We start from the raw sequence: 21,921 nt of genomic DNA on the forward strand, positions 1-21,921 counted from the left end.
ATGTGAGACCAAGGCCATATGGAAAAGAAAGTAACTTAGAGATTTGGCAGGTGCCAAAATTGCCTTTGAAAGAAGAAATTGATGCTCCACTGCAGTCAATAGACTAACTAGCTAAAGCTACCTGATCAGTGCTAGGGCACCCAACAAACTGAGATCTTCAGTTGTCATTGCTCAGTCACACTAACAGGGTTTCCCTTCTGCAGCTCAAGCTGCCCTTCATTCCTAGCAGGAATGCTTCCTACACATATCCATAAAACTGGTTTGTTAGATTTCAACAAATCCCTCATTAGAACTCCTCCTTGTCACAGTTCCTGGATAATGCCTCGATCATGTAGGAGTTGGTGACCTGTCACCCATGCACACAGACTCAGACTGTCAGGCTGGAAAGAACTGATGTCCTGGTCACACTCTGTCTTACTGGAAGCCCATCCTTCCCTGACCTGCTGGCTTTATCTTCTGTGACAGCCAAGGGAAAAAAAAAAATCCCTTTTTCAGCCTGATTACAAAATTTATAGGGCCATCATCTGTCTGCCTGCTCTTCTCTAGTAATTTCTGAATCCATTGGTTAATTTTAGTTAAATTTGGCAGTGAAGTAGAAATTTCAAAGATGTTCTGGTAATCTAAACCACCAAGATAACAGAAGATAAAGATACCAGCAGTACATTCCCCAAGGTAAAGAACACAGTGTGAGCTTTGCCCTGAGATAGATATGATGGAATGCACGCAGGAGAAATGCTATAAATTCTCTGCTCCTGAAACTCTGGTTTCTGCACTATAAATTTCATTATGCCCATCTAAAATTCTAAAGAGTTCCAGTAAATTCTCTGATGGGTAACAGGTACTGCATGAACACTGCACTATAGCTATCATTCAGTGAGCCAACATAAAACTCAGTCAGAGGCAAAAACCTAATGGAAAAATAGCTCCCTCAGCTCTGGAGGCCAGTGAACAACTCAGTGGCTGAGCACTGGCATGGTGGTATTTTTTTCCTTTGGAGCTAACATGCCAGGAGCTTTTTACAGGCAGAACCTACCCTGGTGTTGATCACAGCTATCATGAAGTACCTGTGCATTAAAAAGCAGTGAAAGGCTACAAGGAGCATACTGAACTGGTCTCTGAAGTCCTGTGATTTGAGGACACCACAAAATGTAAATTTCCAATATGCTCATTGCACATGTCTTCAGCCAACTCTTCTGTATCCTTCTACATTTATGGACAGCACTTCAGGAAAATCTGTGGCTTACAAAAGGCAAACATTTACATGTAAAGAAGAAAAACAGATCTCCTGAGAGACTGTTGTTAGCAAGCTGTCTTCAGGAGGAGAATTAACCAGACAACATTCTTTAAAGCATACCTATTAATTTTTTTTTTCTGAAATAAGGTAGTATTCTTATTAGACACAGAAGGTTGGATATATCCTACATAAGTATCATTTGACTCTGGTCTGGTATGATTTGTAGCAGCAGAAACTTAAAGGTCAATGATAGCTTGGACAAAGGGCAAGCAGAGATTGGCACTGGGGATGAAACAGGGCAACATGCAGTGACACAAGGCAGACAATGTACACAACTGGAGATATTTTCAGATATTTTCACACTAGAGAAGGAGCAATGGTGGCAGCTGTTTAAAACAAAGCAGTACAGAAATCAGGGCTTGCTCCTTCAGACTGTAATGAGCCATCCACAACACTTCCACAAACAACACAATAACATATTACACATCAGTCAGAGGCTGGATTTATTCTTACTAAGGACATACTGGCCTCATTTTTCTAATACTCCAAGTTAAATAGTATAATTACCTCTGGTCCCCCTGATCCACCAACCTCTGTCTGCTTTAAAAAAATATTTCTAAATAAAGTTACTGTATTGAAGTCACTGAAACCCAAGAGCTGTGACAGAATAAAGAAGAAGGTGGCAGTCATGCAAGTATCCATCTTCACATCAATGGATACACAATCTTAGGATGCTTCTGGCCCAATATAATCCCCATGTTAAAAAAAAAAGGTTTCTGGGAAATGTTAAGTACGCAAATAGCAGCTTATTAAGGACTATCATAGTTTGTGACAAACTCTTACACTGCTCAGTATGCTTTTCAAATGAAAAGTATTATAGTTGGACAGCTTCAAATTTTTTAATTATAAATTAAATTTTTATTTCCCCGAACTCATTCGGTATATTTTATCTCTGATGTTAAGTTACAGGTTCATGACTAAAAATAAAAAAAAGCTTAAAATGTCGGGTTCTTTTTTTTTTTTTTAATTATCCAAAATCTTTTTGCTTAGCATAAGAAGGTGCATTATACAGTGAAGAGTGTTATAGTGATGGCTCACAAAAATTTCTCTGCTTTCTAAGTTACTGTTTTTCTGGGTTACATTATAAAATATTACATTATAAAATATTTATAAAAATAAAATATTTTTATCTCCATCAGGCTGTGAAAAGCAGGTATCTTCAACTATTGAGAATAAAGTAAAAATGCAAAATGTGGCTACGCTAAAATTAAAGAGCAGATTCATTGAACCCAGGGAGAAATAGAAACATCTGTCCACATATTGTAACAAAAACTCCTGCAGTGATCAAAAGCTGTAAGTGTAGCTCACTTACAGAGAAGTTAGATAATTTAAAAATTATGCATGTGAAAGGAGTCAGGTCTTGAATTTATGCAAGTGACCATTCCCATAGAGATGGGAGGAACAGTAGCATACTACAGGAACCACACACATGAGATTCCTGAATAGGAGGACAAGTGCATGGGCATGTGACTGACTGCACTTCCAGGCATGTAAGAGAGGAAGTCCTGTTGCAGCATTGCTCCTGAATAACCAATTATCCAGAGATAAATTCTTCCAGCTGACTTTTTCCAGGGATCTTTTTTGTTAGATGTGACAGACACAGAGAAGAGAAGCAACAGCCATTCTACCAGGGGTGGGGAGAACAAAGGAGAGGTCAGAAGATGAAGTTTCCTACCTGGCATGTGAGAGTGGCAGCTCTGAAAATACTGGGGACATTTCCCTATGACTCATCCATAAGCCATCTACAGCTGACTGATCTAGAACCAGCACAAGAGATGAAACTCAAGCCTTAAGGAAGCCAAGAGAACATTGCCAATAACTACAATAATGCCAAGTATTCCCCCTGATGGCCTTGAACTTTTCCCAAAAACACGGCCAAAGATTGTGTTGACTTTGATATATAAAAGAATGCAGACTCAACAAAACTTCTCAACCTCGTCCAGGCAGTGTACTAAGAACTGCTGTGCATGCAATGACTTTTTCTTCCTCATAATGGAAGAACTGCTGTGTATGCAATGTCTTTTTCTTCCACATGATCTTCAAGTAACACTGAAACAGCAGACATAATTTAAGATTTTCTTTGGTTTTAAATTTTTACCCATTTTTACCATAGTATTTTTTTCTGTGTACATTAAAAAGAAGACAAAACTAATTAAAACATACCAAATCCACAATTCCATAGCACAAAAAGCAGGCAGGAAAACAAATGTTTTCACTGATACTGTGTAAATTCTGTTAATCTAAAGCATTCATTGAGAGCACTATGTGTGGTAAATGCAGATGTTGAGTTCTGATGGCATAATTTCTAAGAGAAATATGGGCCTCAGAATAAAGAAATATACTGGCTGCTATTTATGGCTCTTTCATGTCCTTTGTACTTTCTCCCTTTCCTCAATAAGGGTGACAGGGGTTTGCTTCTGCCTATAGCTGTGCCTCTGAGGAGAGCAGCAGAATCACAGCTTTCAACTAGTTGCAGGAGCACCTAAATTTACCAAACTCCTTGTGATTTGTGGTTGTTTTATACTAAGATAGGTGTGGAGCTTTTTCCCCTGCACCAGGACATTAAAAACTGCTTTTTGCTATGCGGATATTTTGGTGTCTACTAATACATTCAAACATGAGCTTAAACAGCTTCTCTCTTTATAGGCACTCTATATGTGGCCTCTTATATTCTCCTTGTAGGAACCTCATCCACTTGACATCTGTGTCTTTATGTAAGTTGCTAGGTAGCACTAACAAGCAAAGGTACACACACAGATAACACAATCAGAGAAGCCTCACTGGCACTGACATGTCTTTAATTTCTAACTGGTTGCTGAAAGACCAAGCTCTTACTGGGACAATGTATGACAATCTCTCTTTTATGGCATGTCCCTGGACCTTGCCATTCTGCTTTCCAGTGCTCTGGGTTGAAAGAATATTCCTGACACAATATTGCTGTGGGAACAACTGAAGGTTTGGGTCTGTGTTTTTCTGTGCAGCTATACACATTTTGCCATATTTTGTATAGTCAAGATTCCCTTAGGAAGAGGTATGACATTTACTGAGCCTTTCAAAATCATGCTAAGGATGTGTCCTACCAACACCACATGCAAAATAGTTTAATAGAATATTATATGTACCCTGAAGAACATATAAAATGTAGTTTTAAAGTTAACTGAAGACTGCAGCACACACAATTCACAAGAGTAGAATTATATTTCCAGAGATACATTTTTAATATTATTTCTTATTCTGTTCACCCCAGGCAATCAGCTGAAACAAGATCTGTGCTACAGGTACAGAAATTCTGCACTACACAGAAGGCAAGATGGCAGAAATCCACACACTCTTTTTAATTTCGGCAGACGCATTGATATGCTTGCCTTCAAAAAATGAAAATCTAGCCTTTCTTTTGGTTCACTTATTAAACTGATTTAGTTCAGTACAAAACAATTAGATACATGTCAATGTAGGCTGTCTGAAAATTCCATGCCAAGGGTCAATTTCATCCAAATCCTGAAACAGAAAAACCAAACTGTTGCTGCTGCAGTAGCACACAGCAGTGTCCTTAAAGTAGTGGTGAAGCATTGCACAAATATAAGAGTCATCCAGATCTTGACATAGGATTTATTATTTTTCAGGTAAGCAGGTGAAAGAGGCCAGAAAGTCATCTCTAAGGATGCAACTGTCTTCCTTACATATATACCCTAATGAAATTCAACTTGCAACCATAGTCTACAGAGTTTTACAGTGTGCTTCAACAGATCTGCAGGATACTTAACATTTAATTTAAAAATGTTACAGATTTTTATGTAATTTCCATACAACAGTAGCTCATTTTTATAGATGTTATTGATTTGTACCAGAATTTTAACACATACCAGCTACTGACTTAATTTTCCATTTAACTGAAATGAGACTCAAGCATTGTATTCTTTATGCTGTATTCTTTATGTTGTTGTAGAACCTTAATTTTTTTTTTCAGTTCCTTAGGATATTTCCTTGATTATATGCTAATTTTTACTAATCTCATTATTTTAGGAGAAAAGCATGCCTTTTAAACAGAAGTCCCTTCATTATGAGTTTCTGTGCACTTATTAATGTTGGATTCTCCACATGTAGCTACCAGCACCTTACTGAAAATTCAAACACATGTGGCCTGTGTTTATTTGGCTTAAAACAAGTAAGCATCAAGCAAATCTGATAGAAGCTGCACATTTTCACAAATCAATCCATTTTACAGGTTCCATCTGCTCTTAAGTGCTTCCCAGAGAACAAACACTGTGTCACTATACCACATATTTCCATTGCACTATCCCAAACACACTTAAGCTGCTGACAGATTAATGCTTAGTTCACTTGTGGCATACATTCTTGGGTTCTTACACATGTTCTTATAAGGAAATGGAACTCACTAAGCACTTAATCACAAGCTGGGGTAGTGCTATGGCCTGGAATACAACACACTAACTCTGTTTCAGGAACAGGCAAAGGTATCTCTATTTAAGCCATCGCTGTCACTACCACTGCCCAAGGCCCAGGAAATCAAATTACCTTTGTCAACCTCAGTTAAACAAAAGTAAGCAGAAATTTGGCAAAGGGTAGCCCTGACAGCCAGGGATGAGCCACCTGAGGAGCATGCAGGAAGGGCCAAAGGAACGTGCTGTTTACTGGAACACAACTTGCCTGGCTTAAGGTGTGCGGGTATTTGCTTGAATCCATTAGGAAGAAATCTTGGTAAAAGAACTGCAAAGAAAGGAACTAATATATAAAAACAGTATTAACTGAAAAACTGAAGTAAAATACAACACAACTTTCTAAAGATACCCAGTTAATTGTGGATTTACCTGGTTAGGAAGCCGTGACAGCAAGAGGAACATATCTGAGTATATGCAAACATGAACATATGCAATGAATGTTTGCATTTGTGCTTGGGAGAAAGGTGAAGTTTCATGGAAAAGCCTTTGCATCCTTACTTGATGTAAACCAAGTTCTATCAGTTCACAGCAGTCAAGAACTTCATCTTGTTTGATGATTAAATACAGACACAAAAAAGAAGGGATAGCTTTTTGGGGTGAAGAGCAGGAAAACTGTAAGCAATTTTTTTCTGCATTCTATCTGGTAAATGTTTATCCAGTTCTGACCACTGAAATAGATTTCATAGAAGAAGGCTCAGTAATTCACTCCCTAGGCAGACTAATCCCTCACTATGTACACCACACTGTTATCACCAACAGTGAAATTTAGAATCATCCAGGTTGGAAAAGACCTCTAAGATCATTGAGTCCAGCTGTTAACCCAGCACTCTGGAATTCACCAATACACCATATCCACAAGTGTCACATCCATGCAGCTTTTGAATTCTGCACAAGAGATGATGATTCCACTACTTCCCTGGGCAGCCTATTCCAATGCCTGACCACCCTTTCAGTCAAGAAATGTTTCCCAATATCCAGTCTAAGTCTCCCCTGTTTCACCTTGCGCCCGGTTCCTCTCATCCTGCCATATGTTACCTGGGAGAAGAAACTGGCTGCCAGTGAAGTGCTTTCTCCAGTGAATTGTATGTTGCTGAGCGCTGTGGTGAGATTGGGATCCACAACCCAGCCCTGATTTCCATGAAGATGTGTCCTTTCAATTTATGAGAGACTTTTGTCACTCTTCTCTTTTTTGGCTCAGCAGGGTCTGAGTGCAACTTGCTGTGAGTTCTTTTAGTGTCACTTAGATGCAGTCAATGCTCTACCCTGGGGTTTTCAGATGCAAAGATCAAGAACAGTGACAGTCCTCACCACTGCAAACAAGATGGGAAAAGTCCTGTTCCACAGCAATATCTGGAGTTGGTTGTTCTTTGATGTGTTAAACATAATTAAACACATCACAGTTTAACCACTGGACTTTCTTGCTCTCCTCAAGGTATCAGAAGTCAGGAGTGCTTCCCCGGGACAGTGCTGCTTTCAGAGCAAGGCAGGGGGTTGAAAGCATGTGGAATTTAATAAAATTAACAATTTTAGTTAAGTCAATATACTTTTGTGTCACAGATTAATGTTGATCTCTCTCACATGCAAAAGACCTTGCAACCCACACTTCCCATCCCCTCCACCTCTGTTTTTTTTTCTTTACTGGCACAAGCAACCCAACACAATTTAATAGCATCTCTTAATAAACATCCAGCATTGGAAGAGCTGGCTTGAACTGCAAACTTAGACAATACCCAGATGAACTGCATCCAGACAGGTAGCAACTGATAAAGCTTGAGTATGCTTTCAGGATTTTATCTTACTGTAAGCATGCAAACCTGTTTTTCATCTCAAAATTCTGAGATGTTGAATTGGCAGAGGTAATATTACCCAACTTGGTTAGGCATTTTGAAATCCCTTGAAAAATAAGAGACCTTATGCTGGCACGGTACTGAGACAGATATCTAAGATAACTTATCTTTAGCAATAGCCATGAGACCATGTAACTAATTAGTAGGGCATTCCCCTGGTCATAATTTACTCTGTGATTTTTTGGTAAGATTTGAGAAGTTGTGTTGCATTTCAGAAGACACAATGTCTGTGTTTCAGAACATCTCAAACTACAACATGCAGCAATTTTCCATTCTTCTTAGGCAAGGTCTCCAGCCATATTTACACAAACATTTTTACAACATGTAGTTTATGCCAGAGTCTAAAACAAAGTACTTCACAAAATGCTTTGGTAAATCTTGCAAATTAGCCCTATGCTGAGAAAATTAATCTCCTAAATATTTTTTCCTTTTTATGACTCTATATACGGTGACTTTTGTTTCACAGCAAAGTAGGATCTAATTCCATTTTTCAAAGTCTGCCAAGCACACTATTGCATGAAAATATTTTCTTTTCTCTTTTCTATTTCATCAACAGTGATTCAAGTAGAAAGAGCTGGTTCAGGACACTTCCACTTGTTGGCTGTCACTTTTGCCAGTTTTTGGAAGGTTTCTGAAAGGCTGGCCAGCCTTAAAAGAACAATGTATCCTTGGTGTGCATCATTCATCATACCTGAATTAAGATGTAAATGAATTCATGATGTCACTACAATGAAAACACTTTGATTCCAGAACTTTATCTTCACTTCTGGCAGCCCATCAGCTGTAGCCTCCAAGAGCACATTGCATGGCTAGTGAAAGCTGATTTTCCTCTTAGGAGAGTATTTGCAACTTAGGAGAGTGTGGCAAGTAGCCATTTTCTTTGCCCTCTCCCTTTTTGATATTTTGTGATGATAGGAAAGAGTTAAAAGAAAGACCTTTTCACCCAAATTTTGATATTTCCAGGCTTCTTGTCATCATTCTTTGGTTGCTTATATCATAGACCCATGCTCTTCCTTTGCTGGACATGAGTGCATTGCATTCCTAGAAGATGACTTTATTTTGGTTTTAAAATATGTATTTTTTATTATTAATCAGTGGGCTTGCACTATTTTCTGAGGGTGATTCTTTCCTCTTTGATATGTTTGTCTTGCTCTCACATTCATCAGTTTTCATGGCCCTTTGGGCAGACACTTTCTGTTTCTGTGAAACTTTTTCCTTAGCAGCACTATAGCCTGCCTGTATTTTAGCCTTCCAGCATTTGTAATCAGTTACCACCTTTATTCTGCTCTCTACCCAAAATCATTTGCTTTTGGTTTCTTTCTTCCTAATTTCATCTTCAAAGTCACATAAATAAAGCTGATTCAGGCTTCTGTGTCTTGCCTGATGATAAAATGACAAACTGAACCCTAGAAAAGGAGTTCCAGTATACTCAGGGGAAGAGGAGAGAAGCAGCACTGAATTACCTCCTTAACCATGGAACTGGTTTATCTGAAGGTGAGAAGCATCTCAGAGCTGGATACCAACACACAAGTAGTTGGGATTCTGCCCTAAAGCAGATAGAATTTCTAATAGAAAACCAGAGTGGAAACGAAGCACCTTTTGTGGCAGCCAAGGGAATACATGCAAAAGGGTTTTACAGTTGATCAGAAGGTCAATACAACATCAACTTTTTCACTTGAAATTGCATAATCCAATATTCGAAAGATTAGGCATTGACTAAATTTCTGAAGGCCATAAACTGCTGTATTTATGAGGTAGCACAAGTAGTGTTTCCATAGTAGTTGGTATCCTCAGCATTTCCCTGTGGCACAATTCTACTGCTAATTACATAAGGCAGAGTGCTTGCTTAATGTGGCTGTGTTGGTTCTCATACCAGGATTAGATAATTTAGAATTAGGTTTGATACCTCCAAGGTTCTTTGTATAGAAGGACTGGATTTTCTAGTTTTATGGGGTTAAGGAAAATTGATTAACAGACCTTGACCTGGTCAAGTGAAATACAGTTCATAGGGATTTGGTATAGTGGTCAGGAGTGAACCTGTTAACAAAGGTAACTTTATGCACCCAAAAATAAGGATATTCCTGGTTTTCAGGTACATCCAAATAAAACATTCCTAATTACATCTTTCACAACATTTTAGCCCTTTTACTCAAATACAGGTAAATTCAAGATCTGGTGAGCTTGCAGGCTACCATCTCATCACTAATTGTGTGGTCTCTAGGATTTGCTCACTGCAGTAACCTACATTTTTCTCCCATCTGCATGCTCTTCTTTTTTTCTTCCTTTCCCATCAATATGAGTCTGTGAAATTTCAGATTTACTCAGCATCACCTATTTTACTACAGAACCTCTGTGATCTTCATTCTTTACATTCCCTGCTGCATGGATCATCTCACTAGGAACTTAGTAATTCATTGTCATGGTTCATGTTTGACAATACCTCCTTCGATTTTCAGGCTCAGCACACCCCTCTTCAAAGCACCATCTTTCCATCTCTCACTCTCCCTGGCCATTCACATTGATTCACCCTTTAAACAAACTATGTTCTTCAATTTCTTTGCTCTCCTTATCCACTGCTCCTTTCCTCTTCTCTTCCTCATGACTATGGTTTTCCTTTTCACAAACTCTTCTGGTTTTTCAATGGGGAAAAATACTGCCTTTTCATCTTTTTTAGCCTTTATCTCTATTATCTCTCTTTCCTTGCTTAAATACCACAATTTTATTTTTTCACTACTGTTCGCATCTGTACCACAAGGAACTCTTAATTGATTTCCACCTTGGAAGTATTGCCAAGTCTCCTCTCTCTGCTTCCTCAACTCAAATTGACAAATTATTCTAACAAAGAAAAGGGTATTTTATGACTAAAATCAGACTTCTCCTAAATCTCCCCTCAGAGAATGCATTGTTCCTTACAGCTTCTCTGCTCCTGTTTCCTTCATGCCCTCTCATTTTTTCTCTTTCATCAGAGATAGAATTGTAATTTATCTGTCTTTTTAAGTGATTCTCCTCCTTTTTTTCTCCCTTTCACCATGATTTCTACCTCTAAAGTAGCTTTTGCAAAGCAATGTTCAGTTACTGTCAAAGGAATCTAAAATGCCATAGATGTTTCATATGTCTCTATTTTTTAACTGTTAATTGCTCCCTTGAAATCACTTCCCAACTTCATTTAAGTTTTGGTTCTAACCAAATCTTTGCTTAGAATCTGTATGCCATCAATTCCACCCTTTTCTTCTTTGCAAAATCCATACAGACACTGTGAATTCCCCAAAATTGTTCTCAAAATTGTTTCAATAGAATAACTATGTTGCTTTTTTTTTTTTCACAGCACACAAATCTAGTGTGTAATAGCAAGCAGACTAATGAAAAGAGCTCAGGTAATGGCTGCATAAGTCCTTACTTTGTAAATTGCAAGCATGCACATATAAAAAACCAAGAAAGGATCCCCTGATTATAAGACAAAAATACCAGCAATTAGTGCTTAAGTAAAAAAGAAAAGCAAAAAACCAAAAAATACCAAAAGTAAACTGAATTTTTTGGCCCTGGTAGGCAGACAGACTGGGACCAAAATCCTTATTCAAGATAAAGCATGAACCACTCTGAATGGTCTAGCATCTTAATCTGAAAGTGACCCTACAGTAAAAAAAACCCAAAAACCCAAAAGAAATCCCTGCAGATGAAGTTATCATTGCAAAGAACACAGAACTTTCAAGATCTGTGAAATCTAAGAACACCTGGAAATGCTATGTGAGAAATGCAGAAATCAACACTTGCAGTTGTGTCAGAGAAATATGCAACTCTGGGAAACTTAGTGATTTAGTTCACTAACATCTCTAGGAGATCACTATCTGTAAAATTCAAATTCAAATAGCTCTTACTACGAATGAAAGATGAAACTAGAAACTAAACCTGAAACTAGAAGACAGTAAGCATCAGTATACAAATATAGAGCTACTGGACATACACTGATCCAAAAATCTTGCAGCAATGTAGTTATTTAAGGATATCTTAGCCTAAAAAATGTGGTATACACTGAACAAGGCACTGCAAATTAAGACTGCTGTTGCTGAGCTTCTACTCATGTGTGATAGAGTCTATTGGACAAACCAGTGACATCAAAATTACACCAAAAACACAGCTGGCATGACTGGAGAGAATAGTAAGAATTTTTTCCCATATGCACAATATGTGAAAACAAAGAAAGGTGGAAGGGGGAGCACTTATGGAAGTGTGAGTTTATGGAAGTCATTGAGGATCATGCAGGTCAGTATCACTTTGGGGGACAATTCAGGGTTGTTATGGAAACATACAAGAAAAACAAAACTAGGGAAGAACCAAAGAATTGAAGGTGATGATGCTCGGCAGACATACACAGCAAGCAACCAGCAAAACAGAAAATCCAATTCCTACATGGGAAAGGGATTGATCAGGTCATCGGTAACTTAGGCACCAGACTTCAGGTGTAAAACCTCTCTTTTTCATTTTTTGGAGAAGGTTATTGGGAGTGGAGGGCAGGAAGTCGGGAGAAATGGAAGACAGAAGTGGGCTGCTGAAGTGTTTGAATGGATTCCTAAACATATCAGCCCAGTGACAAGCATTTTCCCTGTGTATGGACAAAATAGGTACACGGAAGCCAGAAATGGTGTAAATATTGCTACAAATATCTGTCTTTTGGAAGAATTACCTATAATTAACCAGAGACAATACACTCTCTTATTTATACTGGGTTTTCATCTTCTTTTGACACATTTTGCCCTAAACATTAAATGCCATAGGCATTTTCTAAAACCCCCAGCAATGTGAATAAGGAAGATTTAGTTCTTTCTGTTCTTTGTTTCATTATTTCTTTAAATTGCTTTCTCCACCTTGACATTTTTCTCTCCCTCTCGGGTGATCCCAGAGGTAAGATTTATGTTTACAACTGATGGTTTATGATTAAGACATTGAACTTTGGTCACGGAATTAGTGCTGTCTCTAGGTTCAGCCCCGCTCGAAGCCCCGGGGGACCTTCCATAACCAGGGTGCCGACCGGACCAGGGCTGTAACCCTTGAGCAGGAGCATCCCCCAGTGGCCTTGCTCATCACTGCAGTGCAGTTTTAGAGATATTTTTCGGTTCTCTAGCTTTCAATGTAAATACAAATTCAATTCAAGTGCCTCAGAACTAGCCAGTACACAGAAGTCTGTTGAGCTCACTAAAGAACCAAAGATATTTGATAAAAAAGAATGATTTCCAGTCATTGCATATATCACATGTGTATTGCAAAACACATAGCTGTAAAAAAAGGATTTTTTTTTTCTAAATGCATTCAAAAAGGGGGGGGAAATCAGACTAAAAGAAAGTCAGACTCTTTATTGGAAATCCCTCTTGAAGAAGAGAAAATAGGTTTAGAGTTTGTTCCCATAATATTAAGTCCTATAGCTTCTTTTGGCCTTTTTACAAGATCATGATTCAAGAAAAGGATACTATAGCAACCATCCATTTTTAATCTGCCTTTTGATTGAAGTTCACATACTTGGAAAATATAGACCATCATATATATTGAATTAGAATTTTAAATCAAAAATTCCTGGCTGGTATTTCATTAACCCAATGAAAATTCAACCATGTTCCCAGAAAAAGACAAGAACACATCAGTCATTGCTCTTAAACCCAGCCCTTTGCAGAACAATCCAAAACTGCACTCCCTGGGATTGCTTTCCCTGTTCCCTAAATGAACTCAGTCACTGACAAAAGGGGAAGTAATGGGATACTACAAAATATTACTGGAAGGGACGGAGAATAGGAGGAGGTAGAAGGGCAGACAAATGATGCACAGATAACACAAATATGTGGTGCTTACACCCACCCAGCTCCCTCCACTGCAGGAGCAGAACAGGCACATTGCACAAGCCCTGCATTTGTGCTGACTCAGTGGAGGGGCTGCAGGGGGAAGGACGTGCAAGGCTGCTGGGTGAGGAGCCAGAGCAGCACTTCTGCACAGCACCTCTGCAGGGCATGAAAAGCAGGGATTTTCTCTTGTTATATTGCAGCCCTCCAGTCACTTCTAATGCTGCAGCACTGGAGATGAAGGGTTTTCAATTAAAACAACCCATCTGAAAACCAGTGGGATTTCTACATTCGCTTGAAATTCAGCAGGGGATTATAAGCAGCGCAGAGCAGAAATCGATGAACATTTTTGTTGTCTCTGTATCAGAATCTCACCAACCTGATGTGCCATGAGCCCAAAGAGGTGACATGGTGTTATCCAGCAGGTAAGCCCAGCAGGCCTGTGGTGTCACATAGTTACTTCTTTTCCTCCTCTTACCCTTGTCACAATAGCTGAGGACATCTAGCTGAGTTTTATAACGGATGCATTTTTCCACTCTCTGGCAGCAGTGTAAAGCACTGAATACTTGAGACAAGGGGAAAATATACCCCAAACCTAATCCCCAGAACATATGTGCCTTGTCAGTAATTTAAGGGCTAAATGCTGGGTCCTTCCTCTGAGGTAACCTAAGGGAAATCTGTCTTTCTCAGTATCTCTGAATCTGATCCTTCACGAGCAGCAGTCAGAGCAGAGTGTGAATGTGCTAACTGAGACATGACAAACCCGTGTAACACCTCTTGCTGATACTCTGTTATTCTGTGGTTAAGGCTCAGGAGGATTTTTGAAAGGAAGTTTATTTTTGCAAGCTGCTGAGTGCTGACTATGACATGGGGCAGCTTTCACTTAGGCAAATGTCTTAGCTTTGGTTAAGGCTCTTGGACAGACAGGCTATTAATGTGTCATTTTCTAGGAAAGCCATGTAGATACACTTGGCTTAGGCTATTCAGTGAAAGTACATGTTGTAGGTTTTAACAAAAAATGGGTGGCTACAGTTCAGCACAAAAGGAGAAGGCAGCTTTTCGTCTTGGCAGACACTACCTCTTCCTTTCTGTTTGCTAAACCATATCAGGGGTCCTGAACAATGCTCCTTATGGGTTTAATTGCTACCTAAAACATTGGGCTGGGTATCCAGCATGACAAATCAGTTTTATGTAGTACAGATCTATCTCTGCCACTTACATGAAGTGGATGATTCTGAAAAAGTCAGCAAGCATCATAATGAAAACATACATTATGATACAATGTGTCACACAGCACTGAAAATTAATCCTGCTGCTAAAGGAATGGAAAATGCACAATAAACACATTACCTGAAATTAAAACTGGTTCTGACCAAGTCTCCAGAGCCTTTAAAGTTGTAACAATGATTTCCTATTTATATGGACTGAGTGAATTCTCAGGTGATTCCCTGTGGAGATCGTATGAATACTTTTTCCAGAGCTGAGGAAAGGAAAATAGGTAGCTATAATGGAACTGCAGGAGCAGCCAAGCAGTAGATTGATTCAACAGGAGAAATTCAATGTATCCCAAAGGATTTCCTAGGATTTGCTCTCCTGCTGCTTAGGGCACAATTTGTTGTAATGAGAAACTGAGGATTTTGTTTCAGGTGTGTCAAAGCTTGTAGTGATGACTTGAAGGTAAAAAGAAGAAGAAACAACTGAAAATCTCTCTTAAATAATGCTTTTGGGTGAGGAGAGAATAACAAAAAGCTCTCCAAGGTGCAAAAAAGGTCAAATATCTCATGTAAATAATTATTACCTTAAGAGATGCTAATTGGATGCACAGTCAAATCCTTCATCTCCAAACTGCTGCATGAAACAGCTTGAAAACGATGGTACACTTCAGCAAGCAAAACAGAGAAAGCTTTATTAAATTATCTGCTAAGACTGCACTTGGTCTCACTGTAATCTCTGCTCTCAGAAACGTCTGCCGAAAATAAATGCTCAGTTTTCAGTTGTGAAGAACTGAATTAATATAAAAAAACCAACCCAGAACAACTGAGGTTTGGTTTTTATATTTAATAGGGGAACATTTAAACATGCAGAATACTCTGTTCATCTGAAGTGTGTCACAAGGTAGAACACTGGCAGGAAGCATGTACTGCTGCAGTACTACACAAGCCCTGTGTAAAAGGTTAAGTGGGACATGCACAACGTGAATTTCACCCTTAAGAAACATGAAAATTTTCGGGCACTCATGTCCTCCTCTGTGAAAATGAATAGTCATTATGAACACAGAGCTACTCCACAGTTGTGATGCACCACAGCCTATGCAGGTTCATCAATGATCACTTTTTAGGGAAAGCTCTGAAACACTATGCTCCTCAAGTGAAGCCCAGAGTTTTATTCAGAAACAGGCTGCCATATGGGATTTCCTCAGGCAAAATGCTGAATGCTGATGGCATATCCATTTGATTAAGGGAAATATGTAACATCTGAAATGTTCATATTCACAGCAGAGCATATTGCTCAGCTCTAGCACACCCCTCACGCTCCTCAGCATCACACAGTGTATTGAAACATCACGTGGTGCACCAGCAGAGAGGAAATGGATGCTGTAAAAAATACCTTCCTGAGGATGAACATTCATGTGTGAATGACATTGTACCTGGACACTCAGCACAGGCTTACATTTAGTTACAAACAATGCAACTATTCAGAACCCAAAGATGTGAGCTTTCTAAAGCTTTTAGCACACTGACCAAAGCAGAAGCACCTGCCCTTTCTGTACTAGATAACCAAAGCTGCATTACAACTCCAGGCTCCAATCAATTTCAAGCCTTATCACATTATGTAGGAGCTCCTAAACTATCCTTATCAACAAAAGACCATTAGCCTCAGAAACTCTCCCAGCACATAGCACAGGAACAAGTACTGATCAGGAGAGAAGAAAAGCAAGTACTTCACCACCTTGATCTCTCCCCAGAATAAAGACCAGGAGCTTTTTCAATTTCAATTTCCAGTTGAAATTTCACTTTTCAAGAATTTTTTTTATTCTTTCTATAAAATCTATGTATAGAGTAGACAGAGAATACACATTATTTCAACAAGCCACCTGCCCCTCACTTTTGCCCTGTCTCAGCATAAAACACTGATATCCTCATGTCAATGGAGCCTGAAACAGAAAGTCAGTTTCTGATCAGGGATGGGGCAGCATCTGAACACGTGAAAAAACAAGGAGATAATAATAAGTTATTATTACTATAGTTCCTGTTATCCTTTTATTTGCTTTCAGCCTGATTGTGAAAGCAGAATGAGCATCCTGCCTCATTCACCAACCTGGAAAGCAATGCAAGATACCCACAAGAAATAAAAACAGTAAGAAATATCAAGATGAAGCACAGTCTTCACTTTCAATGAGACAGCCAGCTCTCCCCTGTCTTTGGAACCAGCTGAACCAATTGCATCCCTTACCTGTACGGTTCCAGAGTCCTGCTGCCATAATACAATGCTTCTTCCCAGGATTCAAGGTTAATACAGGCATCCATGGCACAGTCAAGCATTTTCAGCTGGTAGATATTTGTATCTGGGAGATGACCCTTGTGGCTCCTCAAGAGATTCTGGCACCTTGCCAGGATATGCTTCCACTCTGTTATTGGCCTTAGTTAAAGAAATTTATTTAATCAGACAAAAATACAACTTCTAAATGCTGTTTAGCAAGGAGTAAGAGCCTCTAAGCATTAAAATAGAAAAGTTGTCATCATTCCAGACTCTGCTACAATTCTTGAAAACATACTTTAATGCTGAAGTGGCAGCTTAGGTAACTGTGCTTTGTTTACATGTAGCAAAACAATTTCTATAGAAGGCAGTATTTTAGCAATAAATGGTAAAAGAAAGATGAAAATTGCAAGGATGTTTTAACACATTACAAAAATTCAAATAACTTTTATTTAGGTACTGAAACATTATTTACTTAAGATACTCCATTTCTTAAAGCCAAGGGCAAGAGTCCATGGAAATGTCTTTTAAAAAGTCCCAGCAGCTAAAAGAAGAATTTAAAATAATAATATATATATATATATATAATGACTCACTCTTTTATGCTTCACATTTATTTTTTTAGAATTCTCATGAAATTAGAACCTTTTCTTGAAATGAATTAATTTTCTCCTTGAAACATTCATAAAGAGCACTGTGATTTTTCTTTTCATGTACAGCTGCACGTTTCATGCATGAGAAAGAAAAGTATCACAGTTTTGATGTCTGACTGTAGTTCAGGACTAATGATCTTGGCAGTAAAGGAGATTTTCACCTCCAATGCTACAAGATTTTTTGTGAGATTTGAATACCAACCTCCTCCTTTTGTGAGAAAAGATAACCTTGCACTCACTTGATTTGGATAGTCCTAGCACAAATCACTTTTTCCATTACATTCTACATGATTTGACTTCTCTGAGGACTGGTTTCTTTTCTCTCTGACCACGCCTAATCTGAACTCCAAAACCTGCAATTTTCAAATGAGTATTACCACCTGTGATTGTACCCATGGGAGTCCCAGAATGCAAGCAGTCTTAGCACCAAAAAGATACTACTCACACAAGTAAGAAGAAATTAAATAAAGAAAAAATTAGACTTACAGCAAGAGAAGTGATAACATTGATTGTATTATAGCCCTTTCCACACAATCAGCTCAAGGAAGTCCAGCGGTTATCTTCACAAATCATTGCAAGTACTATTCACACTAATCCAGCAATGAATTTAAAGTGTACAATGACAAACCTGTGATGAAGTAATTAGTCCATGTTGAACATGGGAATATTTACATACTTAAATTTAAGAATGTGACCACCATGGGCCAGGATTTATAGCATGGTTGTTACAAGGCTAAACTAATTATTTGTGAATTGCTCTCATGCCCTTGGATTGAAAGAGCCATATAAGGGAAGGAATGTGTTATTATAAAATTGCACCTTAACCTTTATATCTTTGGCAAACATCCATGTATTCTTTACAACTGATTAAGGACAAAAACCAGAAGAATGAGGGATGTTATTTCCACTTGATACAATTTTTGTAGAAAGTACAAGCCACTGACATTCTTGAAAGATTACCATTTTAGCTGATGCACAGTATGTCTGCTTCTACTTTTCATTATTCTGCTTTGTGCATTCACCAGCCTCTGATAGTAGATGTGCTATACAACAAAACCTCTTGGACCAAATTTTCAGGTAAGTAAAATTGCAAGCTAGAAAATCTGCCCTCAGCTGCAACAGTACCAAAGAGCTGCATGTCCTGCACCAGCCCAGGAGGAGAGGAGGACTGCCCCAAGCAGCTCTAACTAGGAGTTTAGCATTTCAGCACCCCATCAGTTACCGTCAGTAGGTCAGAGTGTGGGAGTCACCAACTTTCCCAACTGTAGAACGTGTTGGTTTAATTAAAAATTAATTAAATTTTTTTATTAATTTAATAATTAATTTTAAAAATTATATTTGCAGGAGCTAATAACTATGTGCCTCAGTCTGCCAGGAAGGTTTGCTACTCATTATTGGCAAGTGGACAAAAGTCAAGTTCCCTATTCAATACTGCACTCGCCACTGCATGCCAGCTCACACTGCTGTTGTGGTGCAGTGGAAGGAAAGAGGACAAATTTCAAATAGTCATGACTGGCAACAGAAGTTGAACAGACAACAAGAATAGATTTTTCCAGCCAGTCCTGATGCCTTTTATTACCACGTGTTTGATTAATTTTTAACTATCAGTTAAATCAGTAATCTTAATTAAAGACACTCACAAAACACATTAATGCAATCTCTCCTGCAATTTAATACAGAAACATTAAAAAGGACCAGTATTCTGACTGCATAGTTTAAGTATAAGAACTGTTGCACCTTTGGGTTATATATCTATAATTCAACATGCAGGTTGAAAGGTGGGCCCTGAAGAACTATTTCAGTTCTGTTTCAATCCAGTGACTACAGAGGAACTTAAAACAAACTAGAAACTATATGAGATTAAAACAAGGTGGATGATTGTTTTCCCTTTCCTAAAACTATTAATCTCTCTGGATTAGAAAGAAGCAAACTCAGTGTAATGCATTGGGTTTTTTGTTACTGTATAAATTGTGATCACTTGTTTCCAGCCTGGAATATCACTATGCAAACTTGTTTTTCATGCTGCCAAAAAGGAGTACTGGAAGATTAAATTCTTTCTAGTTTGAGAGAAAGCCCACGTTTCTGAAAGTGGTAAGGCATCTTGCCACAGCAGGCTGAATTCCCAGTCAGGGAAATTCCACTGAATAGACCAAGATAAGAAAGAGATTAAAAACCCCATAGTATTCTAGTAAAAATCTCCACCACTCTTCTGCTCATCTTTTCTTGGTTGCTGCTGTTCACTACTTTCTTTAATTGGATGGAATATCTACATGACAGCCATTAGACTCCAGTTCTGTTTATTAGTGCAAGATCATTTCATTCAATTTGCTTAATTGCCAATTATTATTATATATTATTATATCTTACTATAATGATGCTATAATGTCTGCTGTGAACCTGTCTGTGATTATTTCCTTGTTATTGTCATTGCTGTGCAAAGAATGAGAACCTGTAAACATTCACGGGAGAGTAAAGGAACAAAGAATTTAACTTTGCCCAAACTGAGCTTTCATTTAGAAGTGGATTTATATGAAATGGTGGGCTGTGATAGCAGAAATCCAAATCAGAGCCAAAATAACCCTTCATGTCCTTGGTAGCTACCATCCCTGAAATGAAGCAGTTCCATTCCAAGTAATGAGAGACTCCATTATTAATAAAATTAAGAATTTTACACATTTTAAACATCAAATTAATTAAAAAACATTACAATAAAAAGAATGTAAATGTTAGGAATCTAATCTCAAGAGATGAACTGCATACTAATGGGATCTTCCCACTACTGAATGACAGACTATAGCCTGTCACTGAAAGGATACCTTCTTTTGATTTTGGATATCTCACTTCATTTACAGCATCTTTGACTTCTTTCCAGGCATGCTCTTCACCAGCCAGTTTCTCAGCATCCTGGAAAATAGAAACAAATGCATATAATGAGAAAAACAGTAAAATGACAATACGCAGTAATGATGAAAAAACAGGGTTAAAGGATTTAACTGTTAAAAGCTACTTGTAGAAACTGTATTGCTGTTTTCTATAAACACAAAACCCCCATTTCATCTGGAATTCATACTCAGCCTGTTTTGCAAGCAAATGAGATGATATAGAGAAAAATGAATGCAAACTTGGAAACATTAAATACTCCAATCAGATATTAAATTTGCAACAAGAACTATGATCAACCAGAAGAAAAGAATTAATAGCCTGTTTTTACTATCAAAATGCATTGAGAGATCAAATTCTTCCAAAGACCTGCTACCTAAGACTTCCCTTAAGCAGACTGTAGAAAGGATTTAGCAAGTAATTTTGCTTAACCACATGGTGATTACAGAGACAAACAGTGGGAGTTTAGTGTCATCCATTACAGTTATAAACATGAGGTTCCAGGAGAAGTGTACAATTCAGAAAAAATCTGAACTACCATTTAAATCATTACTATTTCTTCCCTACTCCATTGGATTCTACAAACAGCTACATTTTCCTATCACTTTCTCATAAAGAAAAAAAAAAGATTAATGGCCACAGCAGTAAAGAGAAAGTTTCCCATTTCAGCTCTCTAGCAGTGACTAACTGAACCTTAGGCAAACCACTTGGAACAAATGCATTAAAGCATTTACAGACACAGTTAAGCATTGTGTGGGATTTCCAAAAGCATCTAGTTCTTCCATTTCCATTGCTACAGAACTAAAATATCTTTAAAACTCAGGCCTGTAATACACTGCAGTTCATTACTGCTCCCTCCTTATAAAACACCCTGCTACTTTGAATAAGAGGGTTTTTAAAGTGCAAAGTCTTGCAGGAATATTTTAAATTCAGTTCTAAAAAGATCAGTCTTCAGCAGGGGTAGAGGGCTGCAGAGGAACAGTGAAAGTGTGTTAAAATCTTACCAAGCACTTTGTAACAAAGAGATGCTCACCAGGAATCACAGAAGCACCTCCACTGAAAAGCCCATCATCTGTAATTGCTTAGAATCGCATAATTTTCTTATTCCACTGCTCCCCATTTGCCATAAATTCAGAAAAAATTTACAGTGAAAATCAGCACTCAGTTTCACATTCAATTTGCAGTTTTGTCTTTCCATCTGCTTCATGAAACAGCAGACCTCTGTGAATTCCAGGGATGATTAAATCAAGATTTAATCAAGATTGTTCTCAGCTGCCCTACCTTCCTGTAGGGCCTTACAAGGGAGGCAGCCTGACCCCACTGCATTCTGAACATAAACTTCCCTTACAATCAGTTATCTGAATGAAATGATCACCTGGAAATAATTTTGTGCAGAGCTGAATTTGCCACCAGAAGGGATAAGGCGAATGTTAGGACAAACCTGCTCATACCACAGAAATTTTATCAACACAGTGAGTGAACCTG

General features: G+C 38.3%; 1 protein-coding gene across 4 annotated transcripts in view; it reads right to left on the reverse strand.

Moving 5' to 3' along the window:
* SMYD3 (SET and MYND domain containing 3) overlaps positions 1 to 21,921 on the reverse strand; it is a 381,051-nt gene that overhangs the window by 28,240 nt on the left and 330,890 nt on the right. For all 4 annotated transcript variants that reach the window (XM_058020608.1, XM_058020609.1, XM_058020611.1 and 1 more), the window contains 2 exons: positions 20,373 to 20,460; positions 16,880 to 17,054 (listed from right to left, as the gene is read on the reverse strand). In XM_058020608.1, coding sequence (XP_057876591.1) covers positions 16,880 to 17,054; positions 20,373 to 20,460 — 263 coding nt within the window. The remainder of the gene's footprint in view (positions 1 to 16,879; positions 17,055 to 20,372; positions 20,461 to 21,921) is intronic.

This window comes from Melospiza georgiana, chromosome 3 (assembly GCF_028018845.1).
Source record: "Melospiza georgiana isolate bMelGeo1 chromosome 3, bMelGeo1.pri, whole genome shotgun sequence".
NCBI classification, from domain to species: Eukaryota; Metazoa; Chordata; class Aves; order Passeriformes; family Passerellidae; genus Melospiza; species Melospiza georgiana.